This window comes from Suncus etruscus, chromosome 16 (assembly GCF_024139225.1).
Source record: "Suncus etruscus isolate mSunEtr1 chromosome 16, mSunEtr1.pri.cur, whole genome shotgun sequence".
Taxonomy (NCBI): domain Eukaryota; kingdom Metazoa; phylum Chordata; class Mammalia; order Eulipotyphla; family Soricidae; genus Suncus; species Suncus etruscus.
Window position 1 is genome coordinate 9493999 of NC_064863.1, and position 22038 is coordinate 9516036.

A 22038-nucleotide genomic window follows, 5' to 3' on the forward strand; every position below is an offset into this window, starting at 1 on the left:
ACCAAACACTATGATGTAGCAATTCTAAAAAAAAAGTTTCTAAGTGAAAACACCAAATACCAAATATTTTCATCCAGTTCCAGCACACATGAGCAAAACAGAAATACAGTATATGGACATACATTCAAACCTTCTCCCTGTTCTGATGTATCCAAACAATCTCTCTCACACCATTCTGTTCCTAGATTCAATAACAAACCAAAAGAAACTTAGGATTTTTAAAATGTGGTGATTCTCTGTATTTTTTGGATGAATTTTTGTCTGGTCATATTATATAAAAGTTACTATTATCTACATTATAGCCTTAAAAATAGAAGATGAACAAAGTAAATCTGATACCCTACATGCTTGAGAAAAGGATCTGATCCCCAGCAAAAAAATAACTATAGAAGATGGCAAAGTTTTACACTTCAACGTATGCTGCTTCCTCCTGAAAAACATTACAATTCAACCTAAAGATAATTCAGATTAACTGTGTCATTGTAAATACCAAAGGGTGATAAAAAAATAGAAATGAGGGAGATCGTTCATGACTTTTTAAAAAGACCGCATCTCTTGAGGCCAGAGAGATAGGACAGCTTGTAATACGGTGCTTGCCTTGCAGCTAATATGGCTTTGATTCCCAGCATCCCATATTGTCTCCCGAGCACACGAGACGTGATTCCTGAGTGCTGAGCTAGAAGTAAGCCTTGAGCATCACTGGGTGTGGCCAAGAGGGGGTATGTGAAACACTTATTAAATACACATTTATTGTGTGTCAAGTACTGTAATAAGCAAAAGGAAACAAAATTAAAAATCAAATAGATATATCCTGATTTTTCATATGAATGAGATGGGATGATAAACATATAAATACACAGGCTGTCTGTAACTATTATAATCTAAAACAGTAGGAGGAGGGGGAAATTAAGCAGATTAGAAAGTAACAAAATGGGGGCCGGAGAGGTGGCGCTAGAGGTAAGGTGTCTGCCTTGTAAGCACTAGCCAAGGAAGGACCGTGGTTCGATCCCCCGGTGTCCCACATGGTCTCCCAAGCCAGGGGCAATTTCTGAGTGCTTAGCTAGGAGTAACCCCTGAGCATCAAACAGGTGCGCCCCCCCCCCCCAAAAAAAAAAAAAGTAACAAAATGACAAGAACCTGGGAAAACAGCAATAGCACATTGGGTAAAATGTTGGCCTTGCATGTGGCCAACCTGGGTTTAGCATCCCAGATGGTCCTGAGACTACCAGGAGTAATTCCTGAGTCCTGAGTCAGGAGCAACCATTAAGCACTGCCAGCTGTGGCCCCCTCCAAATATTAAGAATAAAGATAACAAGATAGAATGATGACAATACCATACAGGGTAGCTATGGAAGATGCAAAGGATCAGATTTGAGTAGAAAACTTAGGAGACGAACCTAGAAGATGAAAAGGACAGAGTACAGCTGAGGAAAGCACATACAACAGGCAGACGTGAGGGAGGGCACACACAAAGGGGCAAAACCTTCTTATAGGGCAATGGAAAAGCACTGCAGGGTGGCCATCTATGGCACCAAGAGGTGGGTACTTCGGGAAAATTGCTCAAACTACTATTAAGATGAAGAACAGAAAAAGGGCAAAACACAGATACAGAGAAGCCTTTTTAGGAGACTTCAGATGTACCCTAGACTCTTCAAATTTAAAATATAAAGGAAAAAACAATAAGGACAATCATGGTAAGTACAGACAGGATTCTTATCGTTTCAGAGACAGAAATTGAGGCTCACGGTATCTTAACCAAGAACCCACTGGTTGGTTAATCATCAGTAGCAACCAAAGCCACATGACACCAAATGCAGTCAGAGCTTCACAGAGAAGAGACAAGATCAACTTCCAGAAGGATCACTAAACAATTTTAACTTTTATTAAACATTTTTTCTAATAAGAAAAATAGTTACATAGTTACAAAGATGCTGATTAAAAGAATAAGAACCTATAAAATTTAAATGCAAAAGTTAAGTGTTTTTAAAATGGCTCTTAAAAGTCAAGCTTTTATACTATTACTGAAGAATTATTTATTAGTAACTAATTATAACACTTAGCTATTATATATTTTCAAATATTTGTCTTAACACTGGATTATATAAGTTTTATTGTTGGGTTTTTTTTAAGTGTACTTTAGTGTATTTGCAGCCGTCCAAATAACCTATAGAATTAGATGATTAAACCAGACTGAAACCCAACAAAAATATACTAGACCTGAAAAGAGAAATGGAAGAAAGAGGCCTAGTAGATATATATAGGACACTGCACCTCCAGAAACCTGGATACACATTCTTCTCCAATGTACCTGGGTCATTCTCCAGGATACACTACATGCTGGCACATAAAACATACCTCCATAATAGAAGGGGATGGAAATTTTGCAGGCTACCTTCGCTGACCACAAGGCTCTGAGATTATATGTGAACTACAAAGGGACACAGAAGAAAAACTTTAATGAAATCACTGTAAGATATGCCACAGTTTAAACTAAGAAAATAAAAGCAAAACATAAATATCACACTTGTGCAGATTTTCACAGTAATTTTTAGGTTATCAAGGAAACATCTAGTGTGTCGATCTGGTTATACTCAATTCAAACAAACTACTTGTCACATTAACTACCTCCAGGAAGTTACTCCAAACACAAAATAAACTGTTTATGCCCCTACTCAGATAGATAACATGACAGATTGTTATTAGTTGAAGACAGATGAAATACATTAATTTGATTGTGAGCATGTGTTTAATTTTACGCTGCCATGTGCACTCTCTTACACCATCTTTCCATGAGGACACAGTAAATCAAACTGTATTAAAAGAGTTGCTAATGCAAGAAAATTAAGAATCCCCAGTTCGTGTATTCTTTTTTGTTGGTTGGTTTGATTTGTTTTAAATACTATTTTGGGGACAGGCCAGGACACTTGTACTAAAGAGAATCATCTTTATAATCTTATCATCTTTTTTCTTTTCTTTCTCCTCCTTCCCTCCCTTCCTCCTTCCCTTTCTGATGCAGTTGTTTCTGGCAAGTTAATATTCCAACACCAATCCCACCAACAGTGAAACATTTTCTACACCATTGTCTCCAGTATCCCAAACCCATGCCCAAACTTGTCCATTTGGCACGCACAAACTTATTTAGTTTACATTGTTTATTACAACTAAATGATATATACCTCCCATGTAAAATTAAATGATATATCAAAAAAAACTTCAGTTAAAAAATTTGTGAAAATTTTGTTGTATCTCATAATGGGGTCATTAAGTTATTGACTGAAGGTTTATTCAGCTGTCTGCTGCTAGTTGAGTATTTTATGTTGTTGTTTCTTTCTGTTTGTTAAGCTTAGGGGCTTCTGTACCACTTTCATGTCTAATTTGGTGTGTTCCTACAAGGGTGTCAGTACTGAGGAATGTAGAAGTATCATGTGGCCATATATGCAGCTGCATGCGCCGGAGAATTCCAGGATCTATGGAACTGGGCTGATGCATCACCACAATTTCTAAAGGTCTAGAGGCCATATATTGGGGTCCCTCTCCCCTTTCCCTTTGTGTGAGTCATTTCTGTGATTTACTGGAAGATGGCAGTTCCAGCCAAAAAAGTGACAATGTCAATTCCTAAACCATTTAAAAGTAGACAGTCTACAACTTTTATTGCTTTCTCTAACGTGTGTGCATAAGTCATGAAGATCATTTCTACATCTGCCAAAAGACTAATAGGAGATTCATAAACTGCTTTTCCTTATTTTAACCGGCATTTCTGTCATTCTCTGTAGGAATTCATACTGAAGAATTTCCTACCAGCAAAGTCTTATAGAGGTTTATTTGAAAAGTTCTGGATGATAGATAAGTCCAAGTTCACTTAGATCTTTCACACAGAATAGTATGGATAAAGAAAGGATGCGTTATCTGTCCTGTCGAGACACTAACATATCCTGGGATTTTGCAAAGAACAAAACTCAAGTTAAAAACTTCCTCATACGTTGGCTATTTAACTCTTCTTAAATTTTTCTTTAATTCCCCATTACTTGTACTGACCCTGTAATATATCTATGGGAAGAAAGGAAGTAACATAGTAAACAGTTCAAGTGCCTGTGTCAACCTGCTGCAACTCCGGGCACCATTTGGCCTCCTAAGCATCAACAGGTGTGAAACTGGGAGCGCCCCCACCTCACCCCCACCCAGCATTGCTAGGACAGCCTGGGTATCCTGAACACCATGGGGCCTGAGGAACAATGCAACTCTTGCACTAAACTGCTTGCCTTGCTTGCCAAAAACTGCTGGTGTTTTCTGTTCCTTGCAGTGGTCCTCAAACTACAGCTCATGGGCCACATATTGTATGTGTTCCCATTTTGTTTCTTCACTTCAAAATAAGATATATGCAGTGTGCATAGGAATTTGTTCATAGTTTTTGTTTTTACTATGATCCGGCCCTCCAACAGTCTGAGGACAGTGAACTGGCCCCCTGTTTAAAAAATTTGCGTCTAGGACTAGAGCATAGCCTCAGGAGGTATCCACAGAAGATAAATGAAATAAAAAGAACATAGTGAAGGGGAAATTGTCCACAGCAACAAAATTTCATTCAGTGAAAAAAAGGCAATCTTTTCAATAAATGTTATCAAGATAATAAGGTATTCAGGTGAAAGAATTAATTTGGAGTCCTACTTGTACCATATAAAAATATTCAAAATAGATCAAAGATCTAAAGTTCTGAGCAAACACTATAAAACTTCCTAGAGGTTAAAGAGATAATACATAAGTTAAGGTGTTTGCCTTCCATGTGGCTGATCCCATTCCAATAATCAATAGCATATATATATATAGCCCCCCTCATACACTTGAAGAGATCTCTGAACACAGAGCCCTGATCACCATTCAGTGTGGCCAAAAATGAATGTCTTAGAAAAAACTTTTGAAGAGTCATATCTTCATAACCTTGAATTAAAGAGTTTCTTAGATATAACACTTAAAATATAAACTAAAAAGAGTGAGAGATGAATTAGATTTCATCAAAGCTAAGAACTTCTGTGTATGAAAGGGTACTACCAAGAAAATAAAAAGAAGGCTGCAGAATAAGGAACAATATCTAGTAAGGGAATTCTCATAAAGTTTCCTATTAAGAACATAATTCAACCACTAAAAACTCAATTATAAACAGGTCTTATAAAATAGGTCATGATGTGGTACCATACATAAATTAGCTCAAAATGAACTGAAGATTTGTACCTTAAATCCAAAACTTAAAACACATAGAAGAAAACAGAGATACACACCAGGAGTAAGTCCTGAACACCACTGACTGTGGCCCAATCCCCACAATAAATAAATAAGTGACTAGGCCAGAGCGACAGCACAGTGGGCAGAGCATTTGCCTTGCAAACAGGTTCAATCCCCAGCATCCTGTATGGTCCCCTAAGTACCACCAGGAATAATTTCTGAGTGCAGAGCCAAAAGTAACCCCTGAGTGCTGTGGGGTGTGGCCCAAAAATAAACAAAAAAAATGAAAACAGTCTATTATCCAGCAATAGTAATCCTAGGCATTTATCCAAAGGCTATGCAAACACTAAAAGAAAATCTACACCTCCATACCCAAAGCAACATTATTCACAATAGACAAAACAGAGTCAACCAAAATATGCAGTAATTGGACATCTGGAGAAAGATGATTAGATAGAGCTATTGTGGTATGTAAACTAAATGGAATACTACTCTGCTCATAAAATAACTGATATGTCATTGTTTCATCTATTGACATACATAGAGAAAAATGTATAGTACTTGAGGTGATTGTGATGAGTGAAATAAGCCAGGAAGGAAAATATACTTGCTGATTATTTCAACTATATGTAAAATTAATTGAAGCAAATGAATTGAGAAATAAAAAGCAGTAAAACTAAGTCCTAAGCTCGGTGAAAACTATGGAAGTCACCAGAAGTGAAAATAGGTTGGATGAATAAGTAGAAGTTTTTCTTTTTCCCCGAGCCAGGAATCAATCCCAAGATCTCATACATATAAGTTCTAACTTCTATCACTGAGTCACAGTTCTAGCTCTCCTCATGCTACTGCAAAAACAAAGTAGCAAAAAAACTTTGTTCCAAAAACAAAAACGTAAACTCAAGTGCCATAATCTAGTTTTGCTATAATTTCTAAGTAATTTAGCTATCAAACCCTACATAAAAATTAAAATACACCTTACATTGCTTTAGGAAAAGGGTAAATACCTGATACAAACCTTATTTAATAAATCAAATTATTTAAAAAATAGTCAAGATTTCTGACAACTTCTCTCTAAATTACAGTTGGATCATCAAGGCTATACAGTTCAGAGGCAGAATTCTTGTCTTGCGTGTGTGAGATCCAGGGTTCAACCCCCAGTACACAAGGGAAAAAAGAAGCCCCATTTTGCAAGAAACTCAGTCTACCCAATGATATATCCAAATGCAATTAATCTGCAAGACTCAGTCTGAGTTCCACACTCCTCTTTTCCTTAGCTGACAAGTCTCCCCTCCCACTTATATAACACAATGTAAGCTTTTTTTTTTTTTTTTTTTTTTTTCTGTTTCCTTTGTCCATTACTTTGTCTGTTTGTTTTACTTCCACTACACCTCAATTCACTTGAGTCAATCTCATGACTTGCCTGCCTAGGTAGGAGCCATGTTCCCCAAGAAGAACTTACAATTTTACAAGTGACTGTGTGAAGTAATTGTGTTAGATTTGCTGCTGTCTTTGATACGGTGTTTCAGGGCATCCCAGTTCACAGAGGACCGAGCACAAGGCTTAAGTCAACATAAATAGCATCACCTACAGATTTCAAAACATCCTAAAGAATCTCTAAATTCGGCTAAATTAATCATCTAGTTCTTTCAAAGTCATGCTAAAGAAACTCCAGACCGCAATAGCATCTCTTCTTTCTCTCCCCTTGTTGGTAATAGATCTCTCCTACCGTTTACACCAGTTAATCTCTTAACATTCCCTGAATGATAATGAGAATGTATTTCCACAGTAGCAATTGGTGACATTTCTATAAATCAATGTGCTACAGGGATCCCTAAATAAAAGCTTATTTCACTGTAATGATGCTTCCAGGCTTCCCCCAAGTCAGGTGGTTGCTTGCAGTTAATGACCTGTGACATGCCACACAAGTAGACCTAAAAACACTTATTATCCGCTGCATGTGCAAAAATATTTGCTTTCTAGATGGCTAAATGAATGAAGACATTCAATGGAACTGTAAAAGTAAAATCAAAAGAAAACTTAGCAGTAACATGTTTTCTTTAAGTAAAAAGGGCTGTGACCATTTTCCATTAATACTTAACCTTTAGCAGGAGCAGTGCGCGACCACATATGACGCTCAAATCCATAAGGCCCAAGAGCTGTTCTGGGTTAAGCTCGTTAGCTGCCTCCAATCAAATGAGCAGGAACTTTTCAGAAAACATCAGAGCATCAGATTCTTTTGTGGACATCAAAGCCACATCACAAGGACTAACTGACAATTGAAAAGACAAATTGGCTCTCTATAAAAATTGAGAATGTGTCTTTTAATCAAATATACACATACTTATATAACAAGCCAAGAAAAAAAATACATCTTATGCGGAGCACGGAACTTGCTAATCTCAACAATACTCTATTTTTCATAGCTGCCAGACTCTGTAAGCATTCAGATGTTTACCATTTATAATTTTATTTCATTTACTAGACTCAGCTTTTGTCCACCATATGTCCACTGTGGATTAACTATTCCCTGAGGTACAATTAAGGCTTTTCCATTTGTTATAAGAAGAGCTAAGTATGAAGGACACAGCCAGAAATAACATTTATACCTCACCCCAAAAACAGAAGCACATTCAAACTCAAGCCAATGGTTTATGCAGCATCTTTTTTTTTATTAGACACAAGTCTGCATAGCAAAATAAACTTGCGATAAAAATTCATGGCAACTGTACACCAGCTTTCACCATTCAGATCAGATATCAAAATTATATCACTTCCATCAAGTGAAGTCAAATAATTTTTCAGAAAAATACACGTCCAAACTATAAATTAAGGTTGGCTTCTAAACATCACTTATAACCAAAAAATGTACTATTTATTCAAAAAACAGTTCACAAAATTTTTATGCTTTTGACCTTTAGATCCTTAAATCTTAAAAATGTGTATGTGCTTATCAATCTATCTTCCCACTGCCCACAACCAGAAGACAGAATTTGGAGAAGAAATGAATCATCAACACATAAAGCACTCATTATATGGCAGGAAAAGTTCTAGAAACTTCACACACACACACACACACACACACACACACACACACACACACTTAAAAAGTTCTAGAAACTTCTCACACACACACACAGTTCTAGAAACTTCACACACACACACACACACACACACACACTTAAAACCACTTCTCTATGAGGTAGGTGCTTTTTATGATCTTTTCCACTATACAGATGAGAAAATGATCAAAGTTAATAAGTGAGCCCATAACTGAGCAAAAGTGGCCTGATTTACAAGTGTGTTCTCTTAACCAGTATTGATATTGTTGTTGTTGTCATTACTGTTTTTGGTTTTGGGGTCACATCTAGTGGGCTCCAGAGACCCTATGGGACATCAGAGATCAAACCTGGGTCAGCCTCATTCAGGGCAAGCTGCTTATCCACTGTACTACGTCTCTGGCCCTTAACTAGTCCTTATTAAATTCTCTATATTAAAGTTTCTAGAGTCAGAGTGATAGCACAGCGCATAGGGCATTTGCTTTGCACTTGGACAACCTGGGTTTGATACTCAGCATACCATATGGTCCCCTGAGCCTGCCAGAAGTGATTTCTGAGGACAGAGCCAGGAGTAACTCCTTAATGTGGCCAGGTGTGGTCCAGAAATGGAAGGAAGGAAGGAAGGAAGGAAGGAGGAAGGAAGGAAGGAGGAAGGAAGAGATAGAGAAAGAAAGAGATAGAGAAAGTAATGAAAACGAAAGAAGAGGAAAGAAAGAAAGAAAGAAAGAAAGAAGGAAGGAAGGAAGGAAGGAAGGAAGGAAGGAAGGAAGGAAGGAAGGAAGGAAGGAAGGAAGGAAGGAAGGAAGGAAGGAAGGAAGAAGAAAGAAAGAAAGAAAGAAAGAAAGAAAGAAAGAAAGAAAGAAAGAAAGAAAGAAAGAAAGAAAGAAAGAAAGAAAGAAAGAAAGAAAGAAAGAAAGAAAGAAAGAAAGAAAGAAAGAAAGAAAGAAAGAAAGAAACAAAGAAACAAAGAAACAAAGAAACAAAGAAACAAAGAAACAAAGAAAGAAAGTCCCTAAAAGTGCTATAACTCACTATCCAATATACATTAGTGAAAGAGAAAATACATAGTCCTATCTTGGGGCAGAAGGGATCTCTCAAGCAGCACAGGGGACCCGGGGTCCTCCCAATAAGTCTGGGCCAAACATGGCTTCAGTTGAACGTGAAGGTCCAAGACTGCCGTGCAGCTCAGGCTCTGTGGTGCCAGGGTTTATCTGGGCCACCCTGGTCGTGCTGGGGCAAACAGGACCGCATCCAGAACCTGGCTGTTTTCGGGTTGTCTTAGGCTGCACCTGATGATGCTCAGGGGACCTTGTGGTGCCAGTCAAGCAGCAAGGGTGAGGGCTGGTGCCAGGCGCATGCATCTTCAACCTCTTGAGCACCTCTGAATTAACGAGTACAGTCTTGGGAGTCTTGTATCTGAACGTGCTTCTGCTTTGGGAGGAGGTAAAACAGAAATTCTTCCTGTTTTGAATTTACATTTTATCGCCCAAAAGATTGTAGTTCCAGTTTTTCACGGTGGCAGAGAATTCCTTTTCGAAGTCATCTTGCCAAGTGTTTACTGAGAACTTTCTGTGCCTTCTAGCCACAGACTGAGCTAGATACTGAAGACCGCAGAGAGCAAGGTAGAAGGTCCTGCCCACCCAGAAAAGCTTTCGTTATGGAACACCTGAACGATTCTAGAGGAAAAATAACATTTTCCTCTTTTTATAGCGGGGGGAGTGACTTTTTTTTTTTTTTTTTTTCAGAAGAATCAGCTAGTTTGAAAACAAAGAAAGTTAGAACATAGAAGTAATGTGAAGTGAGAAACAACAAGCCCTTTTCTGTCTGTCCAATTCCCTCTGGGAAGTCAGGGGAGAGGAGAGAAGGTGAAGGAAGGGGAAGGGAGGAAATGGAGAGAAAGGAAAGGAAGGGAGCAGAGAGGTGAAGAGGGTTAGGGTAGAAAACGTTGGGGAGAATGAAAGTGTAGGGTTAGAGGGAAAGGGAGGGAGAAGGGAGGAAAATGAAGGGGATGGGAGGGAGGGAGGGAGGAAAATGAAGGGGATGGGAGGGAGGAAGGAAGGGAACCAGGAAATGAACCTGGGTCAATCTCGTGAAAGGCCAGTGCCATTTGCTCTGCTCTACCAATCCAGCTCCCACTTTTTAATTACTGTCCATCTTTCTTCACTCAAACACCCTGCTAGATAAGAACATGGGCTTCTTCTGTCTGTTCATTTCTGCATCTGAAAGATCTACACAAAAATAGACCCAGTAATTCTTTTTTTTTTTTTTTGGATTTTGGGTCACACCCGGCAGCGCTCAGGGGTTACTTCTGGCTCTATGCTCAGAAATCGCTCCTGGCAGGCTCCAGGGACCATACCGGATGCCAGGATTCCAACCACCATCCTCCTGCATACAAAGCATGTGTTTATTGGTTCTCACAGATATTACATATGTAAAGAATAGATATGAAATGACAATCTGGTTGCCCCAATCATGTAGCTGACAGACTAGCAAACAAAAAGCTCAAATTGTCTGATCCTCCACCTTAGTGTTCCTTTCTTCTCTAGAGGATTTGTTCTGTAATCCCTGAAAGCACAAACTAAATAAATTATAATTTACTTAAAATAGATGAAATAATGAATGTTCCAAGTCTCTTTCCACATAAATAGCTTTTTTATAACTTAAGCTTTAAAACTTATGTAATATTTAATAATTTCTTAGTTTTAAGAGATTATAAAACAAAATAGATCTATAAAAATAATTTAATAACTTAGAAAACTTAAAATAAATTTTCTTTATTATAACAAAAAGATGGATAGAAATTAAAAAACAATATTTTGATCAAAATGTTTTTATGATTCAACCAAAACAGAACTGCAAAATCTTTGTACACTGTAACTGTCAAAAGTTTGAAGCAGGTTCCCTAATAAACTATAAAATGCCACAATATCATCAACATTAAAATGCAACAACTGTCAGTTTTGATTACTATGAAAAAATATTTGACATTTTCTTCCTACAGTTATTGATTACAGCAGTTTTAATTATTTTGATAAAACTTATGAACCAATGATACTTGTGATGCTATTAATATGCTCTGAGAGTAGAAATGTGAAGTATTGTGTAAGAGAGCAGCCTTCAACATAAATACTCAAATATCCTAATTCAGTATTTAACAAAGCTATCAATTTTCAATATGCTGATATTCAATTTCCTTTATTACAATAGTAAGTTATCATAACTCTATTTGACAAATTAATATGAGGGGAAAGGTATACAAGCAGAAATATTTGGTCCATGGGATAAACCACTTAGATATATTTAAAAACCAAAGTATTAAGGCCAGAGAGAGTATAATGCATGGAACATTTGCCATTCAGGAGACCAACCCAGGTTTCAACTCTGATACCAAAATTGTCAGTCTGGGCATGACTGGTAAGGACCAAAACTAAAAAAAATCTGGGGCCGGGTGGTGGCGCTAAAGGTAAGGTGCCTGCCTTGCCTGCGCTAGCCTTGAACGGACCGCGGTTCGATCCCCCGGTGTCCCATATGGTCCCCCAAGCCAGGAGCAACTTCTGAGCGCATAGCCAGGAGTAACCCCTGAGCGTTACCGGGTGTGGCCCAAAAACCAAAAAAAAAAAAAAAAAATCAAAGAATACAAGCAAAAAGAATCAAAGCATTAAATGGGGGAAGGAGAAAACTTTTATTTAAGATGGATAAGCAGAATAGATTCTTGAAATCCTTAAGAGTGTGTTTATACTTTTCTTAAATTATAACCATTCAAACTGATACGGAAATGGGCTTCTTTGCTATTACATACTAGAAACATAAATTTTATAGAAGATGCTCTGAATTCTTCAACTTTGGAGCAGCCGTATGCCTATTTTCACAGGTTTACCTATCAGTTTCCAGATAACCTAAGAATTTTTGAAGATTCCTAAGTAAAAGAGGCAAGTGACGTGGGCATCAATGGACCTTGGAGCATTCCAAGCCTCACATTTGTAACTACCACTGACTGCGACTCTATTACAAAGTTAAAGAATAGTCTTTTAAAAGCCTTGCGATAATTTTATGGAGGAACAGTAAAATTTTCAACTTGCAATGTACTTGTTTTACTGATACACTTTCTGCTGAGTTCGGGGAACACAACGTACAGGGTACCATTAAAAATGTGCCCTTTGCCCCTCGCCGTGTAAAACATCATTTCCTGGGTCCAGATAGCTGGCTGAGCAGCATCCATCACTGCTAGGAAGAATATACACTGAGCGTGGCTAATTACCGCTGATGCACTCTTCCCCGGACCCTCATCTGTCATGAAGATGGGTTAAGAATCTGAGTTATCAGTCTTTATTTGGGCAGGGATCTGGTTAATATCTTGAGGAGCAGAAATCCTTCATCCTTCCACTCTATTCCGGAGCAGGATTGCTCCTACTTGCCCAGGACAAGTTGCTGATAAACGCCGGCCTCTCCGAAGAGGCTATAAATCAGGGCCAGGGCAGCTCCTATGCAACCCCTACTAATTTCTGTTTACAATCTTGCTGACTGAGAATGTTCTCAAGGCAGGGCAGAAACCAGCTGATGGATCAGATAGGAGGCAAAGCATGGCGGCTTAAGGACGGAAAATAACAAAATGACAAATTACAAATGCCACGTGGCAGGACAGATTGATGGACTCTGAATTTAATATCTTAAATATTCTAATAGTTTTGAATGTCCCTTTATTTATTTATTTATTTATTTATTTATTTATTTATTTATTTATTTATTTATTTATTTATTGGTTTTTGGGCCATACCTGGTGGCACTCAGGTTACTCCTGGCTATCTGCTCAGAAATAGCTCCAGGCAGGCACAGGGGACCAAATGGGTCACCGGGATTCAAACCAACCACCTTAGGTCCTGTATAGGCTGCTTGCAAGGCAAACACTGTTATGCTATCTCTCCAGTCCCTGTCCCTTCCTTTCTGAACTGTGCCTTCAAACCCTATATTTTAATGCAGGTTATGATATGTTTTTTTTTATTTTATGGTTAGCTTTATTATTATGAAATGCTACTTTTTTCTATTGTATGAGATTTTTATTAATATCTTTATTTAAACACCTTGATTATAAATATGATTGTAGTTGAGTTTCAGTCATGTAAAGAACACCCCCTTCACCAGTGCAACATTCTCTTCACCAATATCCCAAATCTCCCTCCTCCCCACCCAACCCCACCTGTACTCCAGAAGGGCTTTCTACTTCCCTCATTCATTCACGTTGTTATAATTCTCAGTGTATGGTATTTTTTAATAATGCAGCACATTTAAAACTTTATTAACAAGTGCAAAAAAATATGTAGGTTTTTATCCTGATATCAGAGTCATTAAGTTGGACCAGGCAAAAGTAAAACATTTTTTGGCTTTTGGATTACACTGGAGGTGCTTGCTCAGAGGTTACTCCTAGCTGTGCGCTCAGGAATCACTCCTGGGGGTCTCAGGGGACCTTAGGAGATGCCTGGGATAGAACCCTGGTCTGTCACGTGCAAGGCATACGCCCTACCTGCTATGCTATCGCTCCAACCCCAAGGAGAAGTTAAAACTCTTATGGCAATGAACCTACACAAACAGAATAGCTTAAGTGGTCCATAGACAATGCTGGGGAGGTGGCATTTCATATATGACCAAACAACAAATCAGAGCAAGGACAACCTGAAAGAAAAAAAAGAAGAAAACAAACCCAACAAACCCAGCATAGATATGTAGAAGAAGCCGAAAGGTACAGATTGAGCTGAGATGCTGCAGAAAGAAAAGAGGGTGGGGGAGGATAATTCTACTTTCTTCACACAGGCAAAGGAGTGTGGAGGTCTGAGAAGCAGGAGGGAGGCAGATCACTTAGTGAGAAAGTGGGTTTATAGTTACTCTGTGACATAATAAGGACTTTTAAACGTAAAATCCTAGAGCAGGATTGGACACTTGGAGACCAAACTGAAGAAGAGCAAAGGCAGAAGTGAACAGGAGAGGTGGTGCTGCGGGTATGTCCAGCAGTGGAAGCCAAGCCCACCCCCCAAACCAAGCTGACTTGGATGGAAAATTCCTAAGCACTGTGTGCAGGGCTCTGATGACTTGATGTTGGCAGTATAAGACCTTGAGCAAGAAACGCATTATTCCGGTTCTATGAAGGATTTTTAAGGACAGCTGCCTCCCTCTACCGTAGACTGTGCTCACTGCTTTCAGGTAGTCTCACAAGGTACGTCTGGTACCTGGTAGCCTATGTCCTTTGACTGGAAATGACACACATCAGCTCGTTCCCATGAAACATAGTGGTTATTGCATATATGGCCGAACATTCTTTCCCTCTCTAAAAGCTAAGGAGCAGGGATTTATTTTGAGCTCACTAGAGAAAAGAATGGTTTTCATGAACTACACAACTATACTTATTAAGGTCAACAGCCAGAGCCAAAGCAAAGCAGCCATATCTTTAGAAAATTCTAGACGAGAGGGAAAAAAAGAAGAAAATTAAGACCTAGGTTCAAAGGTCCCAGTCACTTGGCAAGTCCTCCTTCAACTCAACCTTCATGCAAATTATGAATGTCCACTCAACACACAGAGCCAGGATTCAGGACTATTGGCTGGTTAGCTAAATGAACTGTCCCATGAACAAACAATAAGAGAAAATGCAAAAAAATGGGGCTGGAGTGGTGGTAAGGCAGATATCTGCCTTGTGCATGGCTAGCCTAGGATGGACCACGGTTCAATCTCCTGGTGTCCCATCCCGTCCCCCAAGCCGGGAGCGATTTCTTAGCGCACAGCCAAGAGTAAATCCTGAGCATCAATGGGTGGGGCAAAAAAAATGTAAAAAAAAGATTGCTACTGTAAAACATCGATTGGTTGCTATACTAACTACTTTGAAACTTGGGATCACCTGCCATGAAGCTATAGTCATGGATGTTTGTTTGTGTGTTTTAGGAACACAAATGACAGTGATGGGGTTGGGAGTAGTCATCCCTATCTCTATGCTCAAAGGACCACTAAGGTATGAGATCAGACCTCTCAAATCCCGGCTTCCTGAATAAAGAACACATGCCAGCTAGCTCTCTGGTCACTGACCAACAACAGTAAAAGGTATTATGATCAATAATATTAATAATTAATAGTATGTACTTCCTATGTTCAAAACCCAGCTAAATACTTTTCATACATTAGCTCATTCTACCTTTCCTTTTTAAAACCAATTTCTCCAGAAACTAGTATATCCCTATCTCCAGAGGAGGAAATTGAGGGTTCAAGAAGTAGGATGGGGGCTAGAGCAACAGCACAAAGGATAGGGCACTTGTCTTTTATGCGGCTGACCCTGGTTCAATCCCTGGTATGCCATGGGGTTCTCTGAGCACTATCTGGAGTAATTCCTGAAGGCAGAGTTAACGGTAATCCCTGAGCATCAGTATGTGTGGCCTCCAAACAAATAACAACAACAAAAGCATATCATAGAAAAGAGAGCATATGAGCTAGAGCAATAGCACAATGAGTAGGGTGTTTTCCTTGCATATAACCCACCCAGGTTCAATCACAGGCATCCCATATGGTCCCTCAAGCCTGACAGGAGTAATTCCTGAGCACAGAATCAGAAGTAACAACCCATGTGCTACTGGGTGTGGCCTGAAAACCAAAGAAATAAATAAAATGGAGAGAGAGCACAGAAGGTTGAAGCACAGATTCTGCCATCAGGAGGCCTGGGCTCAGCCCCAGCACTGCATGGTTCCCTCCCTGGCACTACCAAGGCCAATCCCAAAGCATAAAATCAACAATAGCCCCTACGTATTGCCAAGTGTTTCCATTACCACCAAAACAAAAATAAATAAATAAATAAATAAAACTTTAATATAAAAAGCTAAAGATTTAAGTAAGTTATAGGATATTACACTCCTTTTCTAGTGGAGAAAGTAGGCATATTAACAAAGACTGTATAAAATCAGTGTCCTTGGATTTCCTTCTTTGTTTTTGGGCCACCCCCAGAGGTTGCTCAGGGATTACTCCTGGATCTATGTTCAGAAATTACTCCTGTCAGGCTTGGGAAACTCCCATAGGGGTTCCAGAAATCGAACCTGGGTCGGCCACATGCAAGGAAAACACTGTACCCACTGAGCTATTTGTCTGAGCTCTGTGCCCTCTGATTTTAACCAAACTTAATACTTTATTTTTCTGGATTCGCTTTTGGTTCCAAGACCACAGCCAGCAGTGCCTGGGGCTTATCTCCTGGCTCTGCACTTGGAGGTCACCTTGGTGGGGCTTGGGGAACCATATGTGGTACCAAGGTCAGCAGCATGCAAAGCAAGAGCCTTGCCATCAACTATCATTCCAGCACAAAATATTCATTTATAAATCTTTTTTTATCCTGCTGTCAGAAATTATGATATTGTCTCACACACGCAAATCAAGTACTGTAGAGTTCCATGGAGTCATATCCACAGGCCTAAAAATCTTTAATAGTACAAAGTAAGAACACTAGTACCTGAATATAGAATGCATTTAAGTATCATATGCTTTTTACATATTATATTCTGATATAATTGACAAATTTCCAGGGCTGGAGAGATAGCACAGCGATAGGGCTTTTGCCTTGCACTCAGCGGATCCAGGACGGACAACAGTTCGAATCCTGGCATCCCATATGGTCCCCCAATCCTGCCAGGAGCAATTTCTGAGCGCAGAGCCAGAAGTAAACCCTGAGCTCCACCGGGTATGGCCCAAAACCCCAAACTATAATAATTTACAAATTGCCAGTTTTGACCATTTCAATAATGCAGACATTTTCTTCCCTATTGGCCACTTCATTAACCTCTTCTACTTTTTAAATCAACCACAAATAAAATTCAATATGTCATGAAACAATAAAATCCGTAATTCATTTAGATATAAGACTATTCTCAGTCCAAGTACTAAAGAATTTACTATAACTTAATAAAAAGCAAATTATTTCAAAACTAATTATGGGACCGGAAAGAGAGCATGAAGGTAGGGTGTTTGCCTTGCATGCAGAACGAATTCCAGCATCCCATATGGTCCCCCAAGCCTGCCAGGAGCGATTTCTGAGTGTAGAGTCAGGAGTAACCCCTGAGCACTGCCGGGTGTAACCCCTCCCCCCTAAAAAGCATACAAAAAATTAATTATAAAATTCCTAGCATAGAGTAATGTCACTTACAATGCTCACACAAATGCACACTTTATGCAGACCTTTAGAAGAATCTTCTACTGAACTTCGACTAAAATTTGGCTACTATTACTAATATTTTCATTTTATACAGAAATTCTCTTCTAATGGGGCCGAAGAAATAGTATGGAGGTGTTTGCCTTGCATGCAAAAGGTGGTTCGAATCCTGGCATCCCATATGGTCCCCTGTGCAAGCCAGGGGCGATTTCTGAGCACAGAGCCAGGAGTAACCCGAGCGCTGCCAGGTGTGACCCAAAACCAAAAAAAAAAGAGAAGAAAAGAAATTTTCTTCTACTAAACTTTGGCTGAAAGTTGGCTATTGTTACCAATATTTTCAAAAACTCAAACAGTTTCAATATATACTTTCTTTTTACAAAAATTTAGATACAAAGAGTAAGAAAAAGCACATTTAGACCAAAAATGCTTAGGTAATAAACATACACATCTATTTAGATGTCTTCCAACCTGTTTCATATCAATTTATCTTTAACCAATAAAAAGTATTTTGATAATTTTTCTGTTTTAGAAGATAATTCCACCTCCAAAAAGAGAAAATGAGTATACATTAAAATACTAATATAACAAAAACCTTGAAACCCAAAGTGTAAGATCTATCATTACGTAATCATATGACATAAAGCCAGCATTACATTATGCAGTAAATAATATATAGGGAAATATTTATCTTTAATCTCTTTTTAAATATATAGCATTGTGTGACTGTATACTGGAACTTATAATCTCATTCTAAGACTATTACAAATCCAGAAAAAATTTACAGCTAAGAAGAAAATAAGAACCTCTTGTCTTTTGTTTCCATCTCAAATATTCTGAATTAATGTTCTGCATAAACTAATATCGCTTCCATAAAAGTTTGTTTGTAAAACCTGGGCCTAGCATCAACAGCACAGCCCAATAATGGATCAGTTAGTCTGATATCCTGTCTCTGACACTGACCAATGGTAGATGCTACATACAATCACATAAACACATAACATAATGTATATAATTAGGTGCCACTACCCCATTACTCCAGATGGAGGCTAGATTATATCCTGGAAGAAATGAAAACAAAGCTCAGCCCCCCTGCCTACTCTATAATTTCCCCAACAGTGATGGGAAACCTGCAATAAACCACGAATTGAACCATAATATATAAACTGAACTTCTATAACATTTCACTTAAGAAAATAAAAAGCTGAACTCAGAAGTGGAAACTCATCTCTTAGAAACTTCAGCTATGCCATAGAGGAGGGGAGTTTGACGAATTGAAAAAATTCTGCTCCATTCCATCCAAACTACAAAATGGATGAGAAGAATTGAACTCCAGTTTAAAAATGAAAACCTGTTAGATTTGGCCCACGTTATCTGTTTTGTGATACGTAACATTATTTTATGTAATGCCTGACACTACTTATACCGTGAACTCTTCAGAGAAATGACACTCACACCTGTTTTTTAAATGGTTTTAAAGTAAGGCTTGGGTTTATTAAATGTTCAAGTAAGCGAGCAAAACCACATAATGAAGAAATCCTGGTTTGGGCTTCAGGAAGTCCTATTTCCTACACAATTATAGACCAAAAATGTTCTGACTTTTTCAAGACCTTTGCAGAAAATAATCCTCTTGGTAGTAAGCTTGGGTATTGCTTTGCAATGTTTCGAGTCAGGAAACAGCTCAGACCTAAGCCTCCGTGGTATAATTTGAATTCATTTTCTCGTTTCCTGACCTCAGACAACTTGGAGAAAATTAGATAATATCATAATACTTTACATGTTTGAAAACTCTTACCGAGGCCTCCTTTTCCAGCTATCTGCATTGTAGGACTATCAACCAAATAATAGCCCTTTTCTGAATTCGGACTTACGGTATATTCTCTCTCTATACTAGTGTTTCTCAATTGGGACCATACAAACCCAGGTGGGCCCCCAATCAATTCCAAAGGTAGCATAGGTGAAAACTATAAATTGGGGGGGGGGGGGGTCTAAGCACACTAGGAAGCTAATCAACAAAATGGGGGCAAAAGGGGGTGAAAGAAAGGTCAAAGGGGATCATAGAAGATTAAGAGACCCCTTTCTGTATATACCACTGCCCAAGAAATATCTCCAATTATCCCTTCTTCATTTCACATGTATTTCTTCTTCTCTGAATAGTCTCCAAAAGAAAATCAGAGTTGGGACCAGAGTAATAATAGCACTGCAGAGAGGGCGTTTGACTTGTACACAGCGATCCCAGTTTGATCCTCACCACCCCATCAGGTCTACTAAGCCAACCAGAAATAATACTTGAGCACAGAGTCAGGAGTAACCCCTGAACACCACTAGATGTGGTCAAAAAAAAAGAAAAGAAAATTTAAAAAAGTATTTGACTTCAGAATAAGCCTCAAAATTCAGCTAAGGGAGTTTCTGAGAGCTGGTAGGTCTGAAAAGTTGGAACAATGATGCCAACTTCTTCTCACAGGCATCATTTTCCTAGAACAGGGTGTACCAAGTGCAATGCATCTCCGAGGACCTGGGGGACAGAGCTGAAGCAGCTGTGCAGCCCCGTAAGTCAACTGCATCTGTGTTGTTGGTTCTTAAAACCCAGGAAACCTAAACAGAGTCAGCACAGAATGTACTGCCACAGGCAACGGACAACACCAAAGAGAAGACAAGATACCCACACTGGGACTGAAATGTCACCTTATACAGCTTCAGGAACTTTCTAGGTGTGCAATTTACTCCCTCCAGGAAAAGCTAGACCTATATTTAACCTAGTTTAATAATATAGACTATAGGACAGGTACATAAACTTGACCAATATTAACAGGCCTTGATAACTTACTTTTATTGCCCACCAAGGCCACCAGCGGCTGCATTTCGGATTCCTCGCTCACTTTCTTCACCACAGTGTACCAGTCCTCTAAGTTCTCAAAACTTTGTGAGTTTGTAATGTCATACACCAGGATCACTCCCTGTCAAAAAGGTAAAGGACAGTTATAGTGAAAGACTTGAGAAGATAGTAAGACTGAATGGTCTTAAGTTAATGGTTCGGAAATGCCTAATAGAAAGGAAAAACACAAAACCAGGACTGTTTTACAGACAAAAGCTGACTTCAAGTAAATTCATTTCTAGCACACGAATAATACCGAAATGTCTTCAGTTATAATAAACAGACAGAATGCCAAGAAAATCGATATTATCAAACTTAAATTGTTTCACCATATGGAATCTGGAATATGCAAAAAGTACAAAAAGCATCCAATCACACACAGAATTGAGAAGAGCTGCCAAGTGTGCGATCCTGCCTGTTACCTATGAGGTCAAACTTTCAACCTTTCAAAAAGTAACCATCTGTTGTTGCCCTTTTGAAATATTTCCCCCTCTTTAAAAATGATAATGAAGATTCCATACATCCCTTGATAGTCAATTTCAATGTTTAACACAATTTTATTTCATTTTCTTTCAATGAATAAGTCCATTTCCTCTCTTGGCCCTATGTGCATTAAAAGAACTTGAAATTATCCTCATTAAAATAACCCTTCAGGTACTGGATGAGAACTGACCAGTAACTCCTTTATCATCTCTTTCCTGAAACACCTCATATATGCTCAGAAATATATTTTGGGGGGAGGGGAATTGGGCCACACCTGGCAGCACTTGGGTGTAACTCCTAGCTCTGCACTCAGAAATACTCATGGAAGACTAACGGGACCATCTGGGATGCCAAGGATTGAGTCTGGGTTCGTCCTCGGTCAGAATGTGCCAGGCAAAAGCCCTACCACTGTGCTATCATTCCAGCATATGCTCAATTCTTTAAACTGGCCTCAAAGAACCCTGTCCTTTAATCACAGCTGTTGGTTCTTCCGAGGACACACTACACAGTTTTATGACATCCCCTTTAAAATGAGCCTATAGCGCTAGAAATGATACTGTAATAAGACCCGGAACAAAGCACAATGTAACAAAGGGATTGCTTCTTATCTCTTCTATCAGATTCCTTCAAATATATACCATTGTTTCCTGTGAAAAGAAATATAGACACACAGAAATAACAGTGTCGCATGTTCTATACTCATCCAGTTTGTGGTCGAACAATACAAAGCCCCCCACACAGTCGTCTGGACCCTTACATAATATTTATGTCTCCTTCCTATAAGTCATAAGTCTTTTTTTTTTTATCTATCTGTATGCCAGATAGACCACTAAACCTTTTCATCAATGCTCACAATGATCATTTCATGTCGATACTATTATCTTCACTTATAAAAACTAAGGCCAAAGTCAGATTAACTGACAAAAGTCCAGATCTGCATCAAAGTGTGAATGCAGATGAAGTCCACTCATTCATTCTCAAAACATCTGCCTTCCAACTAGAAGCCCAAGCATTGTATTAGGCATTGGGTGCCAAGGACTATAAATGCCACACCTCCAGGGATTCAAGTCTTAAAGAAGTCACCCAGGCAATCAGCAGCCAAGTGCACAACTCAGACGTCATGAGCCAGGACACACTGGTACAGCCAAGTTAACTGATTGGGGCTGGTGTGAGAAGGCCCCAGGGGGGGTTTGGTTTCTGTCATGTAAATAATCCCTTGAGTTCACTTTCAAGCATCAACGTCATTTCAT

General features: G+C 38.9%; 1 protein-coding gene across 1 annotated transcript in view; it reads right to left on the minus strand.

Annotated features, from left to right (window-relative positions):
• Window positions 1-22038, minus strand: part of RAB28 (RAB28, member RAS oncogene family) — a 62811-nt gene that overhangs the window by 13108 nt on the left and 27665 nt on the right. The window contains exon 4 of the mRNA XM_049790060.1: window positions 20258-20387. Within this exon, the coding sequence (XP_049646017.1) occupies window positions 20258-20387 (130 nt within the window). The remainder of the gene's footprint in view (window positions 1-20257; window positions 20388-22038) is intronic.